This window comes from Lontra canadensis, unplaced genomic scaffold (assembly GCF_010015895.1).
Source record: "Lontra canadensis isolate GAN:19392208 unplaced genomic scaffold, GSC_riverotter_1.0 scaffold36, whole genome shotgun sequence".
NCBI classification, from domain to species: Eukaryota; Metazoa; Chordata; class Mammalia; order Carnivora; family Mustelidae; genus Lontra; species Lontra canadensis.
The window spans coordinates 758,026-782,454 of record NW_022631030.1 but is presented as its reverse complement, the minus strand read 5'-3'; the positions used below and the strand labels follow the sequence as shown (position 1 = coordinate 782,454).

The 24,429-nt window shown below is 42.4% G+C and overlaps 1 protein-coding gene and 1 long non-coding RNA gene across 7 annotated transcripts in view; one reads left to right on the top strand and one right to left on the bottom strand.

The window, feature by feature from the left end:
• The window catches only part of CADM1 (cell adhesion molecule 1), a 321,984-nt gene that overhangs the window by 242,555 nt on the left and 55,000 nt on the right, over positions 1-24,429 (top strand). For all 6 annotated transcript variants that reach the window (XM_032868543.1, XM_032868547.1, XM_032868546.1 and 3 more), the window contains exons 2-3: positions 16,808-16,954; positions 18,518-18,670. In XM_032868543.1, the coding sequence (XP_032724434.1) occupies positions 16,808-16,954; positions 18,518-18,670 (300 nt within the window). The remainder of the gene's footprint in view (positions 1-16,807; positions 16,955-18,517; positions 18,671-24,429) is intronic.
• Positions 11,631-16,188, bottom strand: LOC116874139. Its single transcript, XR_004383939.1, has 3 exons — positions 15,848-16,188; positions 14,654-14,791; positions 11,631-11,915 (listed from the first exon to the last, which is right to left on the bottom strand). It is a non-coding gene; the product is annotated as an uncharacterized LOC116874139 (long non-coding RNA).

The following is a 24,429-nucleotide window of genomic DNA, read 5'->3' as shown; positions in this document are numbered from 1 at the left end:
TGTGTGTGTGTGTGTGTGTGTGTATATATGTATGATGTATGTATGTGTAGGTTTGCTAGGAAACTGACACATGGGTTGAGATTCTGGGTATGTAAAGTTTCAGAGTAATAGGAAAAACGCCCCCAACCTGAGGTTCTTACTCTTAGGTGAACCCTGCCCTGCTTTGCTCCTGTAAGCAGCTGCTGAAGATGTGGCTAGGCTGGGCCGGGTAGCAGGGCACATTCACGCTGGCCTCCAAAAACAAGCCCCCCGCCCTGCGCCCCCTGCCCCTCCACCCCTGGTCCAGGCTGATGCGTGGTTATTCATTAGGAGGCCACGGAGAAGTGAAACTGTGCTTTACCTTCTCTTCCCCTGCGCATTCTACGAGGCTCCTTCTCTGCCTGCTTCTTTCTGCCTCCTGCTTCGGGCTCTTATTATTTCTCTTAAACTTCTGTTTGTGTCATTACCTGTATTTTGCAGCAAATTTTATCTACCAGATGCAGAGTGAAAATGCCTGCCATAATGGGAAGTCGAGCCTTTATTATTTTTTTTTTCCTCCCTTCGACATCATATAGTTGAATTTCATCACTTTCCGGAGCAAACCTCAGCAGCCTCTTTGCGGCTTTCATTCTGGACCACTTGCTTTATTTCCCTGTTTGTTGTTTTGTCTCCGCCGGCTCAATACCCGTGAGCACACAACATACAGTACCAGTAAAACCAGAGGCGCAGAAATTCGGCAGGTCCCGCGTGGGAACCGACAAACCTTTTCTCTAGGCGGGAGCAGGCCGGCTAGAGTAGTTTTTGCAGTGGAACGCAGAATAAGCTCTTGGCTTTGGTTGCGGTCAGCTAGCTGCTTTGGGGAAAGGCTTTCTCATTTGTGAACTGGTTGCTCTATGAAACACGAGGAGAAACGCCATGTTCTAGTTCTTGATGACTTGAAGAAGGATCCACGCCAATTTATCTTCATGCAGACTTGAATTTTTTCAAAATCCTTTTTTGAAGGGGAAATTGCAAGCCAGGGTTCTCCCTGGAGACTGACCTCACTTGGTGGTGATTCCTGACCTTCTTTATCCCATGACTCATGGAGACACCAGTTTCCTTGAAACAAGTTGTCTAGGAACACACCCCGTTCTAAGATCTTCCTTGGGTCAGCCAACAGTCTCGTGTTGGCGTACGCGGTATCAGGGCACAATTAGAATGGCTGGGCTCCAGGCCAGAGCTCCTCAGACTGTGCACGGGAATGATCTGAGTCTCTTGTTAAAATGCAGATTGTCACTCAGTGAGTCTGGTATGACTTTGCGATTCTGCATTTTTAATAACATCCCGGGGATTTTCAAAATTGCTGGTGTGCCACACTGAATAGCAAGGCTCTAGTGGGGCCGGCAGTAGGGGCTGCACGGGCTTCCTCGTTATATTTTTTGACACCAGCGAGGGCTATGAAAACCCATCTCGGCAGTGAGCAGCAGCAGTGATGAGGAGGTTGCGCGTACGCTCTGCCTTCTGACTACTTTCTGAAGGTAGATCTGTGCCAGTCTTTCCTTAGAAGACCGCTGAGCGTTAACTGGAGTTTAGTGGAGGTGACACGGGAACGCTCAGCCGCCTTTGCAGAACTGAAAACCTACTGATGGCAAAGCCCACCGGCCTAACCTCGAATGTTCTCGACTCCTCACTCTTATTCCTCCAACCTGGGCTCTGCTGTCCTCTCCATACTCCCTTACTGGCTCTTATCAGCTGTGAGTACTCTGGCAGAAGTCTCTTAACTGATCTTGGCTCCAGCCCTTGCCCTGCCTCCACTCTACCCTCCGTCTCCACACAGACATTATCTTTCAAAACACAGGTGTGATCATATCATCTCCTGGATTAAAATCGCTTAATAGCTCCCTATTAATTACAAGATAAAGTGCAAATTCCCTAGCCTGGCATACCATGTCCTTCAATATCTGGACCCAATCACCTTTCCAGAAAGCATCCCTTCCTCCCACTTTTCAGAGCACACTACACTCTTCCCTTGGTTCTAAACGTGCCATGATCCTTCTTTCAAATTTCTCCTCTTCCCCGCCCTAGGACCCGTACCCCCAGCCTGAAGGAGCGGTTCCTCCCTCCTCCAGGCTCCCAGAGCACAACAGAATTCTTCTGCCTTGCCACATCATGTGGCCCTGGTGCGTGCACGTGACTATCTCCCTCAACATCAGGAACTTCTGGAAGCTGGGCTCTTTTCCCCATTGAGCACTTCCAGACATGGTACTAGGGCCTGTTTCTTTCCAAGAGTCTTGTGAAAATGCCTGAACCACGGAAAGGAGAATTGTTGGCTTCAGAATGAAAGGTGCAGTTGGAATGATCATTTCAAATGCCAAAATATAGGAATCACTTGCAATCTTTAATTCAAAATTATAGTTAATGTGAGACATGGGTACAATTTAATATATTTTCATGAGCGTGCTGAGGGCCTATGTAGATCTTAAAACAGCCCTTCCTTGGTACCTTTGTCCAAAGGCTTTCATTGAGCGTTTGCTCTGTAAGCTGACACCGTGTTGGGCTTCGGAGATACAACGGTGAGGAAGGAGAGAGAAGGAGGAGCCCAGGTTGTGGACACAAGGTCAGTGTGTCAAGTCTCATGCATCCAGATTGTCCCATCTGGCTCTCAAAATAACCTCGTGAGAGAGGTATTTTTATGCCCATTTTATATGTGAGAAACCTAAGATTTAGAGAGCTGAAGGAACTTTTCTAGAGTCTAGCTAATAAGTGACAGCACCAGCCCCGCTGGTGAACCCAGTGATTGATTGATTGAACCCAGATCAAAATCAAAAGAAGGAAACCACCCTATAAACAAGCGATCACAGAACTATTCTGTGTCATGGGGGCTGACACCAGGCAAGGCACCATGAGCCAGAAGCCTAAGAAAACTGGGGACAGAGGCATCAAGGTTTCAAAGAGAAAGCTAATGACTTAGAGCTGGATCCTGTAGGACAAGTGGGGATTCCTCCATGGGCAGTTTCCCTGCCTTTATAAATAGAACAGTAATGGGTAGTTTTGATCAAATAATAATACTCTAAGAAATTAATGTCCATAACTAGTGTCAGTCACTGAGTTTTCTATTGATTTGCTTCCCACATCCAAAGGTCTATTTTTACCTAAGAATCTCTATTAGCGTCCAAGTGTAATTGTCAAACTAAACCAAATATTATTCATTTTGTCTAGGCACTTTTCTTTCCTCCAGTGTCACATGAAGAGCAGGGGGGATCACACCCCTTCATGCACAGTAGCACACCACTTAGTTGAAGGTTAGGTTTCTAGAGACCTCAGATATCCCGGACACACCCGGCAACTCATTAATAAGCAGGAAAGGTCTCAACACCAGTGGCTTTCACAAAGCTCTTGCACTTAATAATAAAGGAAAGAATTATCTGCAAGAAGTGACAGCCGGCACTGGAGGGAAGCAACGGAGGACACACACGAGCCTCACCGGCTGAGATTCTTTAAGAGAAAGGCCTGATACTCCCACATATTCCATTAACTCATACGATCTTCTCCATATAAGAAGCATAGGACAAAGAGAATGGGGACGTCAGTGAGCTCTTTGGAAATTGCTTTTGTTTCATTTCCTTTGGATTTGGGCATGTAGAGATCCAGGTGCACAGAAAACTCACTTTTGTGGAATGTTCCATTCCCTCGGGATGCAAGTCGGGGATCTGAGGTAGTGATTCTGGAGGTTTTCAACCAAGGATGGTGTGTAACCTGTCACTGGTGACCCTTCACATTCTGGGGACGAGGAGATTGTTCTCGGAACTTAGTGTGGTGCTCTGGTTAGACGGGGGAAACCAGAATACGAGGCACATTTTTCACCTTGTAAACCGAGCCTAATTCCAGATGTCCAGGCCTCTGCTTACCACCTCCGCGGGTCACCTTCTACTTTTCTCACTCGCGATGGTTTTAGTTGGCAATTTAACATATGTGATGGAGATGTTTTTAATTTACTCTGTGCTTTTTAAAAAGTTAGCCTTGAAATGAATAATAGCTAAAGCTCTGAAATGGGAAAAATTCCACAGATTATGGGCGATCAGAAGAAGATCCTGATTATCTAGACAGAGGCTGCATGGAAATAGTGATGATGCTAAGGAAGAAGTTGGTAGAGGAGAAGATTGCATTTTGTTTAGCATTTTCAGAATTAAAAAAATGGTAATACTCATTTCTTCACTTGATTCTCATAATAACCCCGGAGAAAGCTACCGCTTACCCTTTCTAAAATATAAAAACAGACTCAGAGTTTGTCCAGTTTGTCCATCACCAGTACGCTCAGAACTCCTGTTCTCCCAAGTCCAGTGGTCTCATTTCTCCTCAGAGGTCCCCTTATGAGGGAAGGACGAAGCACATGTCCTTATCACTTGCCTCTAATTTCAGTGATTAATCAGCAGCCCACACTCCAATGATACTAATCAAGTTATTTTTTATAACAGTGCCAATTTAGATAGTTAGAGCGCGTATCTGACTCACACAGGCTTTGCATGAAGAACTCGAGAGTCATGAAAAATAGATTCTGGAATTCTTTTGGCCCCACTCCATATACAATCCCTTCATCAAACTCTGACCTGTAAGGAGCTTGCTTACTCGAACGCTTCTTTCCAGACTCAGCTGGCACCAGCAGCTCAAGAGCCCAGAGGTTAAAAAAAAAACCCACCACTTGCTTTATGACTGACAAATGGTAGAGGGAATAACTCACCAATAAGGGCCTTAGTCACGGACCCCGATTTTCCAGCTAAGAAATTGTCATTTCCTATGATAGTCCAAAGCTACTTGGCTTCCTGGTAGGAGATGTGAGTAAGTTGAACGTTGCAGCATTATTCAGCATGATGATTATCATGGGTTTACAACTGTTTTCTTGCACAAACCATATTACACACACTCGGAGGACTCTCTAGAATGAGAATCTGAAACCTCGATCCCTCCCGTTCCCTCGTTTTCTGTTTCTCTAGTAATGTCAGTTGAAGCTGACATTCTTTCTGAGTCCATATCTGATGTGTTCCAACTGATATCCTCACTTGCTTGTCCTGTCGGCTCTAAGCTTTAAATTTGGAAGGTTTTCAGTGGCTCTTGTTGGCAGGAAAAATGAACGATGAGACGTAGAAAGAGACTTGCTATTACAGCCAAATTTCAGTCACGTAGGTTGTCAATACTAATGAACACCCTTGAAGCAGATACTGTAAATGCTTGAACTTGCAGTTAAGCTGCCTTTGAGTTCGGATCATTCAGCAGAACAGACATCTTCCCTCTAAACACTGAAGGGCCGGTGTCTGGACTCTGGTTAGAGAGTGGATTTTTTCCAGGGTCGCCTATTAGAACATGCGATTGCTGGTGGGTTTCACGTTCCCTTATGTGCTAAGGGTATGACTTTAGCTTTATTCCTAAATCATATAAATGAGGTACAGTAGATCCTTCCAGCACTTCCCCTCTGCACTTTGGCATCATAAAGCCTCATTAATATCGTGTAATTGTTAATAACACCAGATCTAGAGTTATTTTTTTAAAGATGTTATTTATTTATTTGACAGAGAGAGAGATCACAAGTAGGCAGAGAGGCAGGCAGAGAAGGGGGTGGGGGAGCAGGCTCCCCGATGAGCAGAGAGCCCCATGCAGGGCTCGATCCCAGGACCCTGAGATCATGACCTGAGCTGAAGGCACAGGCTTAACCTACTGAGCCACCCAGGTGCCCCAAGATCTAGAGTTAAATAGGCATGGGTTCAGGTACTGGTTCCAGCCACTTAATCAACTTCCCTAAATCAGTTTCCTTGTCTGTATAATGGGGGCAATAGTAAAATGATGAACCCCCTAGGATTGTTGAGGGTTAAATGAGATAATGTAAAGCATAGTGTCTGGCACATAGAAAACATTTTAAAAATATATAAGCTGTTGCGGCGCCTGGGTGGCTCAGTGGGTTAAGCCGCTGCCTTCGGCTCGGGTCATGATCCCAGGGTCCTGGGATCGAGCCCCACATTGGGCTCTCTGCTCGGCGGGGAAGCCTGCTTCCTCCTCTCTCTCTGTTTGCCTCTCTGCCTACTTGTGATCTCTGTCTGTCAAATAAATAAATAAAATCTTTAAAAAAAAAAAAATATATAAGCTGTTGTTACCATGCAGGTGATTAAAATAATACCCCCTCCAGGAATAGTGGGAGTTTTCTGGATATTAAAAAAAAAAAAAAAATTAAATAATAATGAACACTTTGGAGAAGAAATAATTTGTTTCTCTTGCCCTGGGACTGGGAGAAAAGCAGTCCCTTTCCTTTTCTTCCCTGTGTGTAGCAATTATCGTTACATGTTATAGCCTTGTTATTTTAAATATCTTATACTTATTGTTAGTCTTTTGACATCCTGGAGGCAAATGTGAAGGAAAAAAAAAAAAAGGAATCAGTTTTTAGTGAGTTCAAGAGAAAAGTGACCTCAGTTTAATCATGGTACCTCTTATCAAAGGGAAAATGATATTAAATTAGGTACTTAAAATCCAAGTATAACAAATAAGGGAACACATGGGCCCTTCCCATTGAGACTTGAGATAGGGATTCTGAGGAAATTCAATTTAAAGAACTTTACAGAGGAGCAGTTAGTAACAGCAACTATTGTAAACAATCTCCATCTCTAATCAGCTTACGACTTAGGGGCATTGACAAGTGTCACTTACAGAAAAGCAACCACATCCCCATAGCCTTGAAATCCTAGATTTTTCATTTGGTTAGGAAAAAAGGCAACATTTTATTTTTCTTACAGGGTGATAGCTCGCCGGAGGCTGCTGCGATGTATAATATTATAAATGGTTTGGCTGCTAATAGGTCTTCTGGGTTGAAAGAGAAGTCCAAGTTGCCTTAAGTCTTCTTAGGAATAATAGAACCTAATATTTGTATCTTCCTTTGCGGTTTCCCAAATATATCAGTATGTATTTTGAGTTTTAATCATGTAAATCTTTAGTTATGAGCAGCCTGTGGTTTGGGAGAAGTGGGTAGCTCTATTTGTGAATTACAGTTGTCAATTTCCGTTACCCTAGGCCTGAGCTGACTTGGGGACACAGGAGTGCTGTGTTGGAGGGTGTGCGAGCCTTGCGGTTTGTCAGATCCCAGCTTCTGCCTACAGGATTCCTCCCTCTTAGAATGTGACTTTCTTCCCCAGTAGCCCATGCGCACAGGTAGGGCAATTTTACACGGCTGGCTCTCACTCTACAAAGTCGTCATTCGATATATCCCCAGGAATATAATCTCATATCGTCAGTTCATTACAAAGCGGTTGATACACAAGATCAACAATTGGCCTTCAGCACATTCTGTCTAAGAGAAATGATCTATTTTGAAATGCTGGGATACCACCCGCCCTTGAATTGCTACTAGGAGCAGCTCAGTCTGAAACTGTTCTTTTATTCTTCTTTTGCCATAAACGAGCATCACAGAATCAAATCCATTGAGAAGAATCTACTTGCTTTGCCAACACAATTATTTTTATAAGAGCCTCGGTCTTCAGATTGTACTCCTCCAAAGTCCAAGTTGGATGATGGTGGCTTGTTGTTTTTGTTTGTTTGTTTGTTTTTTATGAATATTTTTTTAAGAGCCCCCCTTTTCTCCCAAGAGCCCCTCCCTAAGCAGATTTACCAAGTATAAAGGACTCTTCAGCAAGGTGATTTGAATGCCATCCTGGCAGCAAATAAAAGTGACTTTTCCACTCTGGGGACTTCTTTTTTAATTCTCACAAAACCTGTCCTCCGGAAGGAGTTTTTCTTCAAGGCTAGGCTTTCCTCCCTCCAAAAAAAGATGCCATCTTTTTGATCCACAAAAAGCCACAAAATCTGTCTGGCTATGAAAATAAGTTAATGGAGAAAAAAAGTCTAGGATTTTCACTTTTCCATGTGAAGAGCCAAAGGATTCAGTGATTATTATTATTATCTCGCATAGTTTATCTGTATACTCATTTCTTGTATTGTCCTTTGCTTTCTTGACAGGTGAAATTTAGTGAAAAAGCTGGTTCATCTTTAATGGATAGGTATCAGTCCCAACACACATTCTCATGGAGGGGATTGTGCCTCCACATTTTATGAGATCTGGCAGCTTGGACCTTAAGCATCATAATGGCTTGGCCCCTTTGGTGCTGGGGGCTCTGATTAAAAAGTCCTATTGAGCTCAGTCTTTTCAAGGCAGAGCAGCTCCTGTGATGGTTACAATTGAAATAGAACAGGCACAGATGCTAGAACTACTTTCTTTTGTCCCAATCTTCCTTGCAAAGAGTTTTCACACTTCTAATCAATGTTCCCTTTCACAAAAGAGATTCTTATCCCATATGTAAATACCAGATGGACTGTGCTTGACCTCAGTTCCTCAGCCCTAATGTCGAAAACCAATAGACCTAAAGGTAAAAACAGCTTGATGGTTATTAGTCTTTCAAGTTAAGACTCCGGTCACCTTTGGTTTGGCATGGTGTAAGGGATCATTCCCTTAGAAGAGAAAAGCAGAAATAGCTCTTCTTGCAAACGAAGTAGTGCAAGATTAAAGGATTTCATGGGGACAAGAGAAACTTTACATAATTCTTTACAATAACGTTTGTCCCATTTTAAAACCTGACTGCTTTCCAGTTTCCAAGTTGATGGCGGAATTATCAAAAATCTATTCAATAGGTAAATTTGTTGGCCTTAAATCCACCAAAAACTAGGCTTGGAGCTGTAAAATCTGGCGGTGCTGTTTTATACTACCCCTTCCAAAGGGAGCTTCAAAATATAAAGGATTTGCAAGGCCTGAGATTTGCAAAACTGGACCTTTGTATAACTTGGTGTGGTTGAAGTTCGGTTAGACCCTAAGCTGAATGCATTGTGGCCAACCACCGCCATAAGCATCAATATTCTTGGCTGGTCCCCCTTCATGTGCATTTTGGAGTTAAAGGTGAAATTCCATCTTTAACCCCCTTGTGGTTGTCTGAGAAGTGATTGATGAACTAGATGTGATTTCCTGCAGACCTTTCAAAGGTTGGATGAAAGATGGGATTTCAGCCTCTTTGAAAAAACAACAACAACAACAACAACCAACCCAGGCCTTTTGCTTAATACAGCCTTTAAAATGAATGTCCTTTTTTGAATGCCAAGAAAACAAAGGGGATTTCTCAGAGTGTGTGCAGCCTGACACAATAGGGCTTTAATTGGTGTCAAGGAGATGTTGGGATGAATGGGGAGATGCCCATTTAGCTGATAAGACTGAAAAGTGGAGCCTTGTTATGAGCTGTCATCTCAACGTGTATTTAAACTATAGCAAAACTGAAACATATTTGCCATATAGATCATAATGACTCCAAAGGAGCCATTATACTCTATTATGTAATTACATAATCAAAGCATGCATAGTAATCAGCTTTTGGAATTCAATGCTAATCAAACATACCTATAGTATGTGTTTAAGCTAAAATAGAGAACGTTAATTTGCCATTAGTCAACTAAACAAGAATGTGTATACAGAATATTCATGAATAGCTTAATGTTGTGTCAGATGATATTTTTTTGTTTTATATTCAGGGGAAATCAACAATTTTAATTGAAGAAAAAACCAGCAGTGAGGAAGATTACTCTTTAACTTGCCGCTCAAAAATTTGCCTCACCTTTTACTGATTATAAAAGGAGATTAGATTAAATTCAGTAATTTTTTTTCCTTCCATAAGCTCAAGTGACACAACAATAATTATATTACAGGAGATTCTTGGTGAGATCCTGACCATCTCCATACTATAGGATACGGTATTCCAAATACTACATGTAAAACAAAGGTTCAAAACAAAACAAAAACCTCGAGCATATATTGCTTTTGTATTTAGAAACAAACCAATAAGTGTTATTCAGAAATTGCCAAGAGTAGAAATACGTTGGTGGCCTAATGGGAGATGTGGCCTCTGCTTTTGCCTGGGCCTCGAGCTTGCCACATGACCGGCTGTTTCCCCTCCCTGAGCCCTAGTACCTTCGTCTACGAAATGGGAGTGTTCTTCTGAGAGCTTCCTTTCAGTTCTGCTGACCTTTGATTTCATAAGGGTTTTGCGAAAAAGAAGGTGACGCAAATGACATGCTTTGGTCGATGTCACATCATCTTGCCCATTCGGTTATTTGGGGAGTCAGTTTAGTTTATTTTAACTCCAAACTCTATGAGCTTCAGGGTTCGCACTGGTAATCATTTGGACCACTGAGTAGGCAGTCCTTGGAACATTCGACTTAACTGTTCGGGATAGCCAAACACGGATGGCGATCAAAAAGGTGAAGACAAGCTTTGTAAACAGCAGACAGATTGAATGCCTTTGATTTTTACATAAATACTCAAGTATTCACAAAGGATTGAAGTATCGCCTCTCTTTGAAATAAAGAGTTCTATTTATGTTGAAGTGGTCTTGCCCTTAACCTTAATGCACGTTGATGGGCTTATCTTTTTTGGATGCTGGTTCTCACGGTCTCTTCTCTGCACCTTGGATGACTAAAAACATTACTGTAATATTTAAATGGGACTAAACTCTTTCATCAAAAGCCTTCGTGGCTTGAACTTCAAATAATTTATTTTCAAATTACTTTTACTGTAATTCTTATTAATTCAAATAGGTTTCTGATTTGATATAAAATGTTATAAATGCAAGGAACAGTTTAATGAATTGAAAGATAGGATTGAGTCTTTTAAAGGAAATGTACAAAATATGCTGTACAAAATAATTGCTCAGATAGAAATCAAATCTTAATGGCTTTGTTAATGATTTGTAGTGAACACTGTGTTTACGTTGACTTGGGGGAACACACACAGCTTGAAAGATTTTTTCCCTTTGGGTTTCGACAGAATCTTAATTTTTTTTTTTCTTTTCCTGAACCATACTCATTTCTAGTGCTAGCTCTCAGAAGTGTTAGCAGGAATCATGGGGCCTCTCTTGGTGATGGTTTTAATCAGGTCGGGGGCAAGTGTGGTTCTTTCAAGTTGGGCATATACCAAACATTATAAAAGTGGGGACCCCACCGACAGAAGTGGGGCAAAGCCATTTGAAACTTTAAGACACAGAGGGCTCACAGACCAATAGAAAATAAGGTTTTCTTTTCTTTCTTTCTTTCTTTTTTTTTTTTTTTTTAAGATCTTGTTTATTTATTTGACAGAGGGAGAGAGAGAGAACAAGCAGAGGTAGAAGGGAGAAGCAGTCTCTTGCTGGGCTCAAACCCAGGACCTGAGATCATGACCTGAGCCGAAGGCAGATGCTTAACTGACTGAGCCACCCTGGTGCCCCAATAATAAGGTTTTCAAAAACAAGTGTTTTGACTCTTTGCAAAGTCTAAACTTAGATATCTCTTGGAGGGGAAGAATTAATATTCCTGAGCCTTTAATTAGTGCAAAGTTTCAAGAACAAGGGTGGCTCTTTGGAGTTAATGACTACATTGATCATTGGCAGGGTTTGTTCATTTTGGGGGGGTTTTGTTATTGTTGTTGTTGTTTTGTTTTGTTTTTGCATTCTGTATTTTTGGTTCAACTTTTGCCTGTTTAGACAACCTGACTGTGCCAATTTCATGCTAGGTTCGATCTTCCATACAGCCTTAATATGATTTTGCTACTAAAGGAGTAGGTCAAAGGACTTTATTTGCTCTTTCTCTGGGCAAACTGTCTTCCCAGTTAAGAGTCATCTGTGTTTACATAGTTGCCATAGTATAAACCAAATTCTGTTCTAACTATGACTTGCCCTTTTATTATGGACTTGACTGGAGAGACTCCCCTGGTGTAAATGAAGTGCTTTCTTTATTAGCAGCCAGGCCGCGGGGGCGAGCTCCCTGTGCTGGCAAGTGGCCGCCATGCGCTGGTAATGAAGGCATTCTCCAGGGGCAAAGTGTGCTGAGTGCCGAGCAGAAGACGCCGTAGTAAACAAGGTGCTTTACAGTCAGGACACTCTCTCTCTCATCTTCAAGTACGTAATTGTGTTCTGGATAAGTTATGGAAATTAAAAAAAAAAAATCAGAGGTTGCTCGTAGGGAAATAACCCTCTTTAAAAACAAGTAAATTCTCCAAGGCAGAGCCACTAGAACCCTGGCAGCAGAGCCTGAGTTTGGCTCTGTGAAAAGTACAAACTGTATGGGCCAGAGGAAGCTGACGGAACTGGGTTCAAACACCGGCCCCGGCACTTAGCTGAATTACACGAGGCAACTTGTTTGAACTTCTCTGGGTCTCCGGTTCTTCACCTTTAAAGTGGGGGTATTGAAAACTCCAGGAGTTGAGAGGGAAACATGTGCAAAGCAGCCAGCTCAGTGCCCAGCCCTGGAGAAACGTTTGCTCCCTTCCCTGCTTCTCATTCTATTTTTTTTTAAGATTTTTTTGTTTATTTATTTGACAGACAGAGATCACAAGTAGACAGAGAGGCAGGCAGAGAGAGAGGGGGAAGCAGGCTCCCCACTGAGCAGAAAGCCCGATGTGGGGCTCGATCCCAGGACCCTGACATCATTACCGGAGCCAAAGGCAGAGGCTCTAACCCACTGAGCCACCCAGGCGCTCCCCTGCTTCTCATTCTAGCGTCAGGCTCTAAGATCTGCCCCATCACCCTCTTCAGGCGGCCATATCATGGATGAGGGAGATGCCCGTCGGTGCTAGTGTTGTGTGTAATAACCTTAGAAATAGTTTGTAACCAAATGAGGTTTCAGGAAAGAATCCATGAGTTAATAAGCCTGTTGAAGACTGAATGAATAGGGGACAGATGAGCCCGTGGCACCCCCACCCCCACTCCAGCCCTAACCCATTCGGCTGCAATGGTCTTTACTGATCATAGAATTTTTTTTTTTTCCTTAGACAATATGCTTTCTCTGTCTTGTGATAAATGTCCTAGCAGCTTCTAGTTTACCGCGGGAGACTTGCTGGCCTCACCAGTGCCAGAGTTGTATTTTTAGAAATTGGGGGGCAAATTGGAAAGTTGTAGGGAATACAATTGCTGATATAAATAAAAATCCAGTTTGATTCTGTCTCTTAAACCTCACCCATATACACCAATTAGCAGTCAAAAATGTCTATACTTGTCAGACATTGTTCCGCCCTTAAAATAAATTACCTTGCTGTTAACAGCCTTATTTCATGGCTACGGTATGTTGTACCTACTTGATTTCTCTTGCCCAGAACATGTGCTGTTTCTGCCTTGACAGTATATCTGCTAATTGAGTTTTAGAAAATCAGGAAGGTTTTTCTTAAACGGATTATTTAAGAAAGGCCCCTACGTGGCCTGTTTGTACCCTTCTGCTACACATCAAGTTGTTCTATAACAACCTAATTGTCATGATATCTATTTCAAGGGGAAATTTATCAAGTCACAGTGCACCCTTCTGTTTGGAAGAAATATTTGAGGATGTGAGCAGAAATTATTTTTACAGCAAGGCTTCAGGCAGTTAAGAGTACTGACATACAAATCGTATTTTCATCACTGTCATTCACATCCGGCGCCTCAAATAAATAGGTCATTATTATTCCATCGCAACCGTCCTATGGCGCCTCGAAGTATGGAGCTCTGTTTAATGTAACTGCTGTCCAGCTGACCCGTGTAATTTATTGGTGATTTTTACAGTGACATTCTCGGGCCACCACCATCAGCCAAGGCACTCTGATCTCTTTCAGCAAAATACTTCATTATCGCTTGTGATTTTTTTAGCATTAGTATTATAACCATGTTAACGTAGCAAGGAGCTGTCATTTTCTGAGACATCGGATTTGAGGTTGGCTTTAGCAATTTCAACAAATAATACGGTAACAAAGATGATACCACCACGGATTTGCAGAGCCCATCGTGCGGCAGAGCACACGAGGGCAAAAATGTGCAGATGGCAAAAATTTTACCTGAAGGACTTCATAATAACACACCAAAGTGATCCGGTCTTATGTTACCTAATTATAAACAGTAATTAAGAATGTGTACACTTTTTAACAAGCAACAACCCTGTTTTATTACCTTAATTGCGTAAAACATAGGATCATAGTCTCCTCCTCTTTGTCTCCCGTCTCCTCTGCTAATGTCTGAGAGCCTTAATGGGGGTCTGGATGGTACTCAGAGAGAATACACCAGCATTCCGAGGAAGGACTGACACTAAAATGTATAGTTCTACAGAAAGCATCTTATTAGGGTCTAGTGGAATTGTAACTGGCTTTAAGTTCCAGTACCCCCCAAGATGGTGGTCAGGACCTGTAAGGTGGTTGATGTTGAAGGGACTGAGGCCTGTCCCCGGGCAGTCTTTTTATGGGTTCCTTTTATTTATTTATTTTTTAAGATTTTATTTATTTATTTGACAGACAGAGATCACAGGAAGGCAGAAGAGGCAGGCAGAGAGAGAGGAAGGGAAGCAGGCTCCCTGCTGAGCAGAGCCCAATGCGGGGTTTGATCCCAGGGTCCCGGGATCATGACCTGAGCCTAAGGCAGAGGCTTTAACCCACTGAGCTACCCAGGCACCCCTCTATGGGTTCCTTTTAGAAGTGGGAGATTCTTATTTATGTTGGTAACAGACTTCTTTAGATAGGAGAACTCTCTTCCGCAACCCAGTAGACCCCATTTGGTATTCTAGTCGCCTTAGAGCAAGTCCCGTGACTTCAGACCGATGCAACACTGGAATCGTGCGGTTTAATTTTTCTTTAATTTTCTTACCAGATTGGGTTACCCTGAGGAAATAAGGGTATCGTCCTTTCTGTATATACCTTTGCCAAGGCCAGGAAAAAACACCTTGAAAAGCTTGCTTGATTGGCAGGAATTCCCCTTTCCTTGTTCTTTTCTCCAATCTGGGAATACATTGCTCCCTCCAGCTGACTTCTGAATTCTGGGTTTGTCACAGAAATCTGCGGAGGGAAAAAGAAGCATTCCTTCGTGGGTTTTGTTTTTGTTTTTGTTTCTTGGGATTGTTTTTTTTGTTTGATTTTTTTTTTTTTTGATCACTTTTTCTCTTTGTTGTTATTCCACAACATTGTTCACCCCACTAAGCCTTTGCTGCGGGATCAAACTAGGGAAAATTTCCCCTTTCACTACAAGCCCAGTGGGCCCGTGTGCTCACACCAAGGTTAATTCCCTGCATCAGAGACCTCAAGGTTGGGGTTTCACGTTGGTTGGCTCCTCAAGCACCAAGAATTTCTGTTTGTCTGTGGCTCTAATAATTTTGTCCTTATCCCCTAGTTCCCTCCCTTCTAATCCTCTATCAGAGGCTGGCCTGTTTCTAGGTAGATTTGGCTTGAAGCCATCTCAGACACTCTTGTCACACTTCCTCACTGTGTCCTGCCAAAAAAGGATCCTTCAGCAGAAATTACGATAGCAGGTGGAAATCCTCCATTTCGTCTAATTACATCTCTATGCACACGCTCTCTCACAATAGTATTTATCTTTGACCTTTGTTTCTAACTGTGACAAAGTTGGGGTTTGGGCTTTTCTTTTGTTTTTGTTTGTTTGTTTGTTTGTTTGTTTTGGTGGGGGGGATGAATGAACCATCCTGATCTATAGTCACCTGGAAAGCTTGGGAAGAAGGACCAGGAGACTCCATTCTTAGATCCACACCACTCACCACGTGGAGTTGCCTAGTAATGTTTGGATTTGACGACTAGAAAGAGGTTGGTGAGGATGATGGCAGCCACCATTTATTCAGTCTTATAGGAAGCTAGACTCAGTGCTAAATGATCTATATTTATTGCCTTCCTCAGTCCTTCTGACAGCTCTCTGAGAGGGCTTTGAATTACTGTCCCCATTTTGCAGATGAGAAACTGGTTCAGGGACTTTAAATGCTTTACTTGAAATAATACGGCCAAAAAGCAATCATCTTCTTCCCCTTCCTGATCGACCATCATACCCATTGCCCATGCTATACTTTTTACTCCGTACGTGCAGATTCGATACCCATTTCCACCCACCTGGCGGTTTCTGGAAGATCAGGACAGTGCCCTGTATTTCTGTATGCTCTGCTGTGCTGGTGCAGAACAGGACATTCAACAATTACTTCATCTTTTGCTCGTCAGTTGAATTCTCTTCTTCCCCTACCTGTGCTGTGGATCAAATGGGACATGTACGAGGGGCCGAGGCTCCTGTCACTAATCACAGAAGCAACAAGTGAGAGCAGATGTGGAGATGAGCCTTCTATCAGTGAATCCGAAAGCCTTGACTTGGTGAGGAGTTCTGAAAGAGAAAGTCTAAATGGCTAGATGGGGCTCCATCGGCAGAAGGGGCAAGGCTCAGGACCGCCTGGGGCTCTGGGTGAGTCGTGAAGCCATGAGTTTCTGAGAGCAGAGTAACAGATTGAACTAGGAGCCTTCCCAGGATTTTACTGGGCTTCCAGACAGTCCTAGTTGGGTAGGTCCTCCCTCTCCCACACAGTAAACAGCTGAACTGCCTATACGTTGAGAATGACGACATCCGCTAAGAAGATGAGATTATTTACTGAGCTGCCTCTCTGCTCCTATTAAGTGGTCCCTAGAGTTTCCTGTGAGGCAACCAAATAGCTTAGCTCAAGGGCATGTGAGCTGAGGGTGAGTATATGCTTCTCCCCTACTCTATCCCTGAGAGCGGCAGCTTCTTAGAAAAGTCAACTCTCTGACCCTTCCGTACCTTTCCAACGCACTCCTCAACGGGTACAAGATAGCGGAGGCCGGGACGTTGGCATCATGACTTCTGAGAGCATGTTGATCCCAGCCTTAGTTGCATTTTGCCCCTGGGTGAACGGACTCCCTTTAAGGACGGTGGAGGAAGATGGGAGCCACACCAGCGTCGCCCTTGGTGCCCATTTTGGAAGACATTTTTTGTCTCTCGTTCTTACTGAGCCATGAACCAAATTTTAATTGATGGAAATTCTTTTCTCCCTCTTTTTTTTTTTTAAGGCGATGGACAGAATTTGTTCACGAAAGACGTGACAGTGATCGAGGGAGAAGTGGCAACCATCAGCTGCAAAGTCAATAAGAGCGACGACTCTGTGATTCAGCTTCTGAATCCCAACAGGCAGACCATTTATTTCAGAGACTTCAGGCGTAAGTTTCCATCTCCGTAGCGTTAGGTGGCAACTTTTTCTTCCTACATGTTGTCTTGATAAAGAGATTGCCAAGGCCTCCTTTTCTAAATTTAATGTTAGATGCTTAAAGTTTAGTCAATTCTTCAGAGGGAAGAAGAGACATGCAATCATAATCTTTCTACTTAATAGAATCCTTGAATGGTCCCTTTTAAAAGTAAAGCAGTCTTACTTTGCAATAGGAATTGATTGTAGTAATTCAAGGTGAATTGCAATTGAGTCCAAAATACTTCGCTGACACAAACAACTCAAATAGGGTAAGGCAAGGAAAATATAGCATTCTGAAGGGTGGTCTGTTCGGTTTGAAGATGGAAGTTTCCAAGGCAATGTGTGCCTATAAAGAGAAAACCAAAATGTCCAAAATGTCCTATCACCGTAACCTCTGGTAGACAGAGGTTACCATGGGCTGAAATCTTACCAAATGTCATATCCCTGTAGGTAATTGTCAGAACTTAATTGTATATCCCAGAAATGGTTCAAATGCATGTCAGAGTCTTTCAAAAAAATGGCTCTTTGGGAGCATGGGTGGCTAATCAAAGCAGATGTCGAGGAATGACCCTTCACATCTGCTTGTCCCCGTTCTCCTCAACGCCCCAGAACATTCATGAACTAGGGAAAGAGTTGGTAAAACCAAGGAACATTGCAGAGGATGGATGAAGGAAGGTCAAAGAAGAGGGGCCGGTCATTCTTAGAGTGAATTTTGGTCGTTATGAATGAAAGCTAGCCTTTGCCAAAAATGACATTAAGGACTTTAAAAGTGAATATTTGAATTTAATAAAAAGCTCACATACCTGACTTTTGCGGTGACTCTGCTTTCCTATGTTTCCTGTTGTGAAGTTGAATGTAATTAGAAAACTGCAGGCCGGGTAGGTCTGAGGCTTTGGGAGGCCTGAGGTCATGGACTCTGGGCAGCTCCACCTCCAACCAAACCAAATACAAAGGTGCATCCAAGTTAAATTAGATTGTTTCGCTGTGAAGTTTTTTTTTTTTTTTTTAATGACTTCCATTTTGTTTTTGAAATTACTAATAATGATTTTTTTTTTATCTTTATAATTTGGAACCAGTTTTTCTTTTTTTGCAAGGCCTCAGATTTTTAGAGACAACTCAAAAGCCTGAACTTTTCAGGGCCTGCAGCCTGCACGTTCCTTCTGTTTTCATTTTACCGAACTCTGATAGAAAATCTGAAACAATTTACGAATCAGGGCTGGTAACGGACAGCAAGGGGTGTGCGTGCGCATGCGCGTGTGGGTGCGCACAGGCGTGCGGCTATACCACAGGACCCCGTGTGTGTCAGCTTCCTTTGGCAGAAGGTTATTTGTCTACGTGCGGTTGTTGCAGAAGCGCAAAATAGTAATTCAGGAAGTATGAAGAAGCACCCAACAGGTGCACAAAGACTCGCTCCATTTTTCTTCTCCGTCGCGGCCTTTTGAATCCCGTAACTCTTCCCCCACCCCCGCCCTAGGTAGGGAAAATGGACGGTCTGTTGTCTTCCTCCTAATCACTACCTCTGTGTTTTGTTTCATAGCTTTGAAGGACAGCAGGTTTCAGTTGCTGAATTTTTCTAGCAGTGAACTCAAAGTGTCGCTGACAAACGTCTCAATTTCGGATGAAGGAAGATACTTTTGCCAGCTCTACACTGACCCGCCACAGGAAAGTTACACCACAATCACAGTGCTGGGTAAGGAACGCGTGGGGGTGTGTCCTGGGAAACGGAGTGGGGGAGCCCTTACTCCCTGTCGGCTTCCAGCAGCAAGGAAGAGGCTAATGGTGAATTTTGCTGTTCAAACCTGTTGTAGGAAGGATCGCTGCCCATGTTGCTGAATTTTAAAAGTAGCCTATTTTACGAAACACTTTAAGGAATGGCAATCAGCAGTCTTTATAGATCCCACCTGCTCTTGGGTTCAGCCCTCAAGCTTCAGAAGCAAAGATCCAGAGAATTTAGAGCCCTGAGATGAATCATTCACCATATGAAACGTCATTGCTTCTGAACGACCAGGATTTTGTTGTTGTTGTTGTTCCTTCTGTGCAGGAGAAAAGGAGGTGGGCTCCCACATCAGTACTGTACCCTGTGGCAGAGCTCACTTATACAGTCCCCTTAATGAATTTTCCTTCTGCGTTACAACATTTAATATCGTTGATCTCATCTTTGGCTTTACTCACCGCCTTGTGTATTGCTTCTACTCTAGATGATGCTGTAAAAATCATACCCCATGAACACACACTTTGCCACAAATTACAACCATTGGACATAAAAGAATTGAGAGCTTCTAGGGAGAGGAGGCTGATAATAAGCCAGGCCTGTCGACAGGCTGCTGAGGACACTTCGAGGGAGTTGTATGTCTTCAGTGACGATCACCAGGTTGTGATTTTCAGGAAAATTCCAATAGCTAAGTTTCCATATTTAGATTTTGATGGAGTCAGCAGATATCCCTGTGTTGAAGGTGGTCTGAATTAGTCACCTCTTAGACAAATGTGTACACCAGTACATAACAGCAGCTGATGTGGGTTTTTGAAACCGAGTTTTCAAGGACGTACACTAAGGCATGAGGCAAGATCTCTGATTTACACCTTCAGAAAGACGATGCATCAAAGTCTATTTGTGGCGGCAGAGTGCAGCTTTTCGGTGTAATGATATGAAGATTAAGGAGGAAAGATAAATATGAAGGACGTTTCTGCTTGGTGTGTGTGAACATACATGTATTTATGGATGTCCATATGGGGCTGCTGCCTCATTACTCTGTTTAAACACAGCTGTAAAAGGGGAAATAATTCTTCATTCATTAAACTAAAACATGTCCCTAGTGCTTACATACATGTTCTTGATAAGAGGAATACTGATTTTGGGAAGTCCTGTTGCAATTTCTAATAGAGTCTGTGTTGAACGATAGATGACTTTGAGATGTACGTGTCTGCTTTAATTTTAGCATAATCCCTCTTAAACCTGAAGAAATAATAAGCGTGAAAGGTTTTGCTGGGATGACTTCTTTTGCTGTTTTGCAGGTGTGCCTTGAGGTTTTCTGTCCATGTAGTTGTTCAGAAGTATTTGAAAACAATGTGCAGCGTGTGACTCCAATAGCCAACCATCCGCCCTCAGACCCATCATTGATTATGGCCTTTGCACGAGAGTTACAGCAGTGGAATGGGATAGTATAGTTTTTAGGGTGTTTTCTACATCTAAAGATAGTCTACCTGACTATCTTTCATGGGAAGAAATGATAAGAAGAGAGATGAGCCATCCCGCCTGGGTTACAAAGCACATGGTACAAATCTAGAACCACAGGCTTTGAAACAGACCCTACAGTTCTGCCTCACAACCTTTGTGTCTTTGAGCCTGGGTTGTTTTCAGTAAAATCCCAAATGCTGCCATTTTCGAGACTTCTCCCTGAAGGTGCACATGTTTTGTCCTCAGGAGTACGTCTGGCCATGGGCAAGCAGTGACTGCTTGTGGGTTTCCAGAATCAGGTACATTTGTTCGCGGACCCACTGGATTGGGCCAGTTTGGGTGAATATACCCAGTGCTTGGGAGTCAGCCTGACAGCGCTAGACTTTCGAGAGGCATTTATGCCTGTAATCCTACTGGAGGCCTGATTATTCTAGAAGTAATAGGTTCCTGCTTGTATTGTATAGACGCATTAACTTAAACATACTTGAGGGTAATACCGGGAGATGCTTTTTCTGCAGATATTATGTATTCATTTAATATTCTTTCCATTGAATTGACTCTAGGAGTCTTTGACGGAGTGAAATTGTTGTCATCAGTGTTTGAGTCTTTCATATTCCAAAATCTGACAATTTCCACTGATACTCCTATATTCAAACCTTCTTCCTAAGGTTTAGAATTTTCAGATATTCTAATGAATGAAGAGTGATCTATTAGCATCTTTGTTTCTATCTATGGTTCTCTGAAAAGGACTCCGTATATACTTACACAGCTGTCAAACTTCTTGATAGGTTGGAGATGCTCACTTTAGTGCGTGTGTCTATTAGTTGTGTGAAAAATTCAGCAAAAATTTCAGCATAATTGTAAGACGTGGAGATGGTTATTTGTTAGTTGCTGTTACGTGTATTATCAGATCCATGTAAAAACTGAAAACTCGCCAATGGTATTTTGCACACATTTGGGTGCCTTTTAGGATACTACATTCACTCCTTCCACTTGTGTGACTTTGTTCTTTTCTCTAGATCATAGTGTAGAACTCCCTTTATACCAGTATTCGTGGAAACAGTGTAATGAGAAAGAGAATACACCCCTTTAAGATAAATATAGTTACTGATAATAGCAGCAATATTATTACAGTCCTGTCCTTCTAAGATTAGTGTTCACTCTTAAGATTCCAGGAACAGGAGAACCTAATTATTTCAAAGGGTTTTGGAGTGAGATTTCACATACTGATCAGCTTTAAGACTCCTCTTTTGTTGTAATTAACGTGTGACTCATCTTGATATTGCTGATTTTTTTTAATGTTGTAGGCGTAATGTTTATAATGAGCACTCTTATAGATTTGAGGTTAGCTAAGAAGAACCTTGACATTTCTTTGCTATTTTCTAGTATTTCCCCCTGTGATTTTCATTCAGGTTTTCATCTGTATGCACCTCCATACATACATCTTTGGTTATTTTCCTTAACGGCCACAGGCAGTTTTTACTAAATGTGTCTGTTTAGTAGAGCACATTTAAGTGTATTCTCTGGTTAGTAGCGGTTTTAATTCATTTTTCCCACAAATGGATTTTTATACTTTACTAATCACTTTTATATTACAGTAGGCATTGTGGAGTTGAAGGGAGAATGGGGTACAATTAATAGACCAAAATAAACTTGGAGTTTTTCTTGTCTGGTCCCTTTTTTTTTTTTTTTTTTTTTTTTTTAAGAAAGATTTAAATCACCTCGTTTATATTTTCCAAAGCTTTTTTGTGCTTAAAAAAAAAAAAAATCAGAGAAGTCACCTTTATAGCTAATATCAACAAACCACTGTGACTCCCATAATTCAATTTGATTTTAGGTTTGCAAACCACACAGTTCCCACTACCCTTAACTGTTTTCTTCTTCTCATCTTAGTGAAGTCAGAAATCCTGGCCACAATCTTGAAAACACTGTGGACTTGGAATAAAGTCACTCAACTCTTTCTCAGGATGCTCTTCTCAACGACAACTTCTTTATTTTTCTGCACTGGTCCCGTTGTCCAAGACGTGGCAAGTTGTCCCCATGTTCCCTTTAGCAAAGTGAAGTTAGATGATGTCAGTCAGCTCTTCGGGAAGATGACCCGAGGACCTAGTATGGGTAGAGGCGTCCCCCGAAGGGTCAGGGGACTTGATGGCATGTCTATTGTAGGAGAGGAAGAAGCGGCATGAGCAATGCCAACCAATAGGTAATCCAAAACAAAGAGGGTCTCTTTGCTGCTGGTCAGGCTCTGAGCCTCCAAACAACATCTTAGAGGCACTGGCAGGCGTTCCTCTGGCCTCAATTGTACGTGCACTTTTCCATCTCCTTCCTTTGAACTGGCAGTCGTGATTGCTAATGCAGAAAGAACGTGCTGTCCCCTCTACAACCGCCTCCATCTTACAGACAGAAAGACCACCGAAGAGGAGCAGCTAGTGGTGGTTAGGGGAAGCCTGTGATGAGGAGGGCTAAGCTGTCTTCAGGCCCAGCTCGGGAAAGGAGACAATGAAGGAAAGAGCCCCAGGAACGCACAAGAAACAAATGCCTGGCAAAGCCCGTGTTGGGAGGCTGGGTGCCATTGAGACTTGATGGTGGAGCGTGCAGGAATCTTTAATGACTCCGGCATCTCCTCCTGCCGAGATTCCCAGGTTACCACAGAGCTACCGGCAAGGTTTTTCTCCAAAGTTACACAAGCAGACTGGAATCCGCCAGACTCCATTGCCCTCTTTGTCCTATCCAAAGAGGATCACTTTCTCTGAGTCTTCCCTACTCAGTTTGAATTTCCTTAAATTGCATATTACTTCTCAGTTACTGTACTCAATCCCATTTCTCATTGGGCGTCATGGCATATGCCAACATCAAGAATGATTTCCATCACTCTCCTTTTACTTCTGTCTGAACCTTGATAGAAATACTATTGTCTGACTTTGATTCCTCCATGTGGGGGCTGTGGGGAGGTGGCATTCCTATGTCTTTTACTCTTTGGTGATTTCATCCTCTTGCCTCTTACTTTCTTCCTCCTAGCTCACCGGGATCTGATTTTCTTCAGGCTTGGGCAATCTTTTCCTCTGACATTCGCTCTAACAATAGCATTTTGTTTCTATATTCCTACGATAGATACCACACTCAGAATTTGGTAGTATCTGTTGGTCCAAAACATCCAGTCTCTGTGTGGATTCCCTATCAACTCTCTAGGCGTGCGTGATGAAAATCTATAACCATCCTGATTGTCATCTGGCAAGAATATCTACGTTCAGGAAATAGCTAGCTAAAGTCGCCCCATTTACTTTTGTCACTGCCTTTCTGTGTCTCTTAAAACACTGGCAGATGTGCAGCTCCAAATTGGATGTTAGACTATCTCTCTTTATGCTTATATATTTTTTTAAAATGTAAGCGAGGGTAGTTCTTTGCCATGTTTAACTACTCATTTGGGCCATATCACTTTGGCAACACATCCACTTGAGCAAATGTGTTCTTTTCCTTTTCCGTGGGGAACAAAGAAGGGGCCTGCTTTTGCTCTAATAGTCACCCCTCCACACACACACACACACACACACACACACACACACACACACACACAGTCTTGCTGGGAAACATAAGCAACATGCCATTTTTCCTTTTTCTTTTCCATCGTTCTCTGTAGGAGTTTTCAAGTGCTTCAAGTCAACGTAAAAGTCTCCCTGTGCACAGAATTTTACATTGGACTCAAACAGTTGGAAATCCCAAATACATGGTTTAATCCCATAATTTATTGAAGCAGTATCAGAGATATATTATTCAACTTGATCATCAGGATGGCATGTTTATACATATTTAATTTCTTGTTTCTCTTCTGAGTTGAGAAACTTATTAATCATAACTCTCAGAGCTGTCTTTGCTTATTCATGGTGGTCAGAGCACATAGTCTGAGATTCACTCTGCCAAATTCCGTATTCCTACTGATTTTTATTTCAAGAAGCTCCGTCTTGTGGTAAGGTTGCACCTGATGTGAAGTCTCGCTGTCAGCTCGGTTTCATAAAAGATAACGTGCTTTCTCACCATCCCCATCACCCTACCTTCTCTGGATTTGATATTCCACACTTTAGCCCCCGAATATTTTATTCCATCTTATTCCATATGCTTAATATGCTTAAAGAAGAGTGGTTTTATTTCTGACATATAAAATGGACTTGCAGGCACTTAATAGTCTCTTTCACCTTTGCTTTCTATAATCTGGAGCATTAGATTTCAGAACATGGGAAAATTAATGCAAATTAACTGGCATGTCCTACCTTACCACA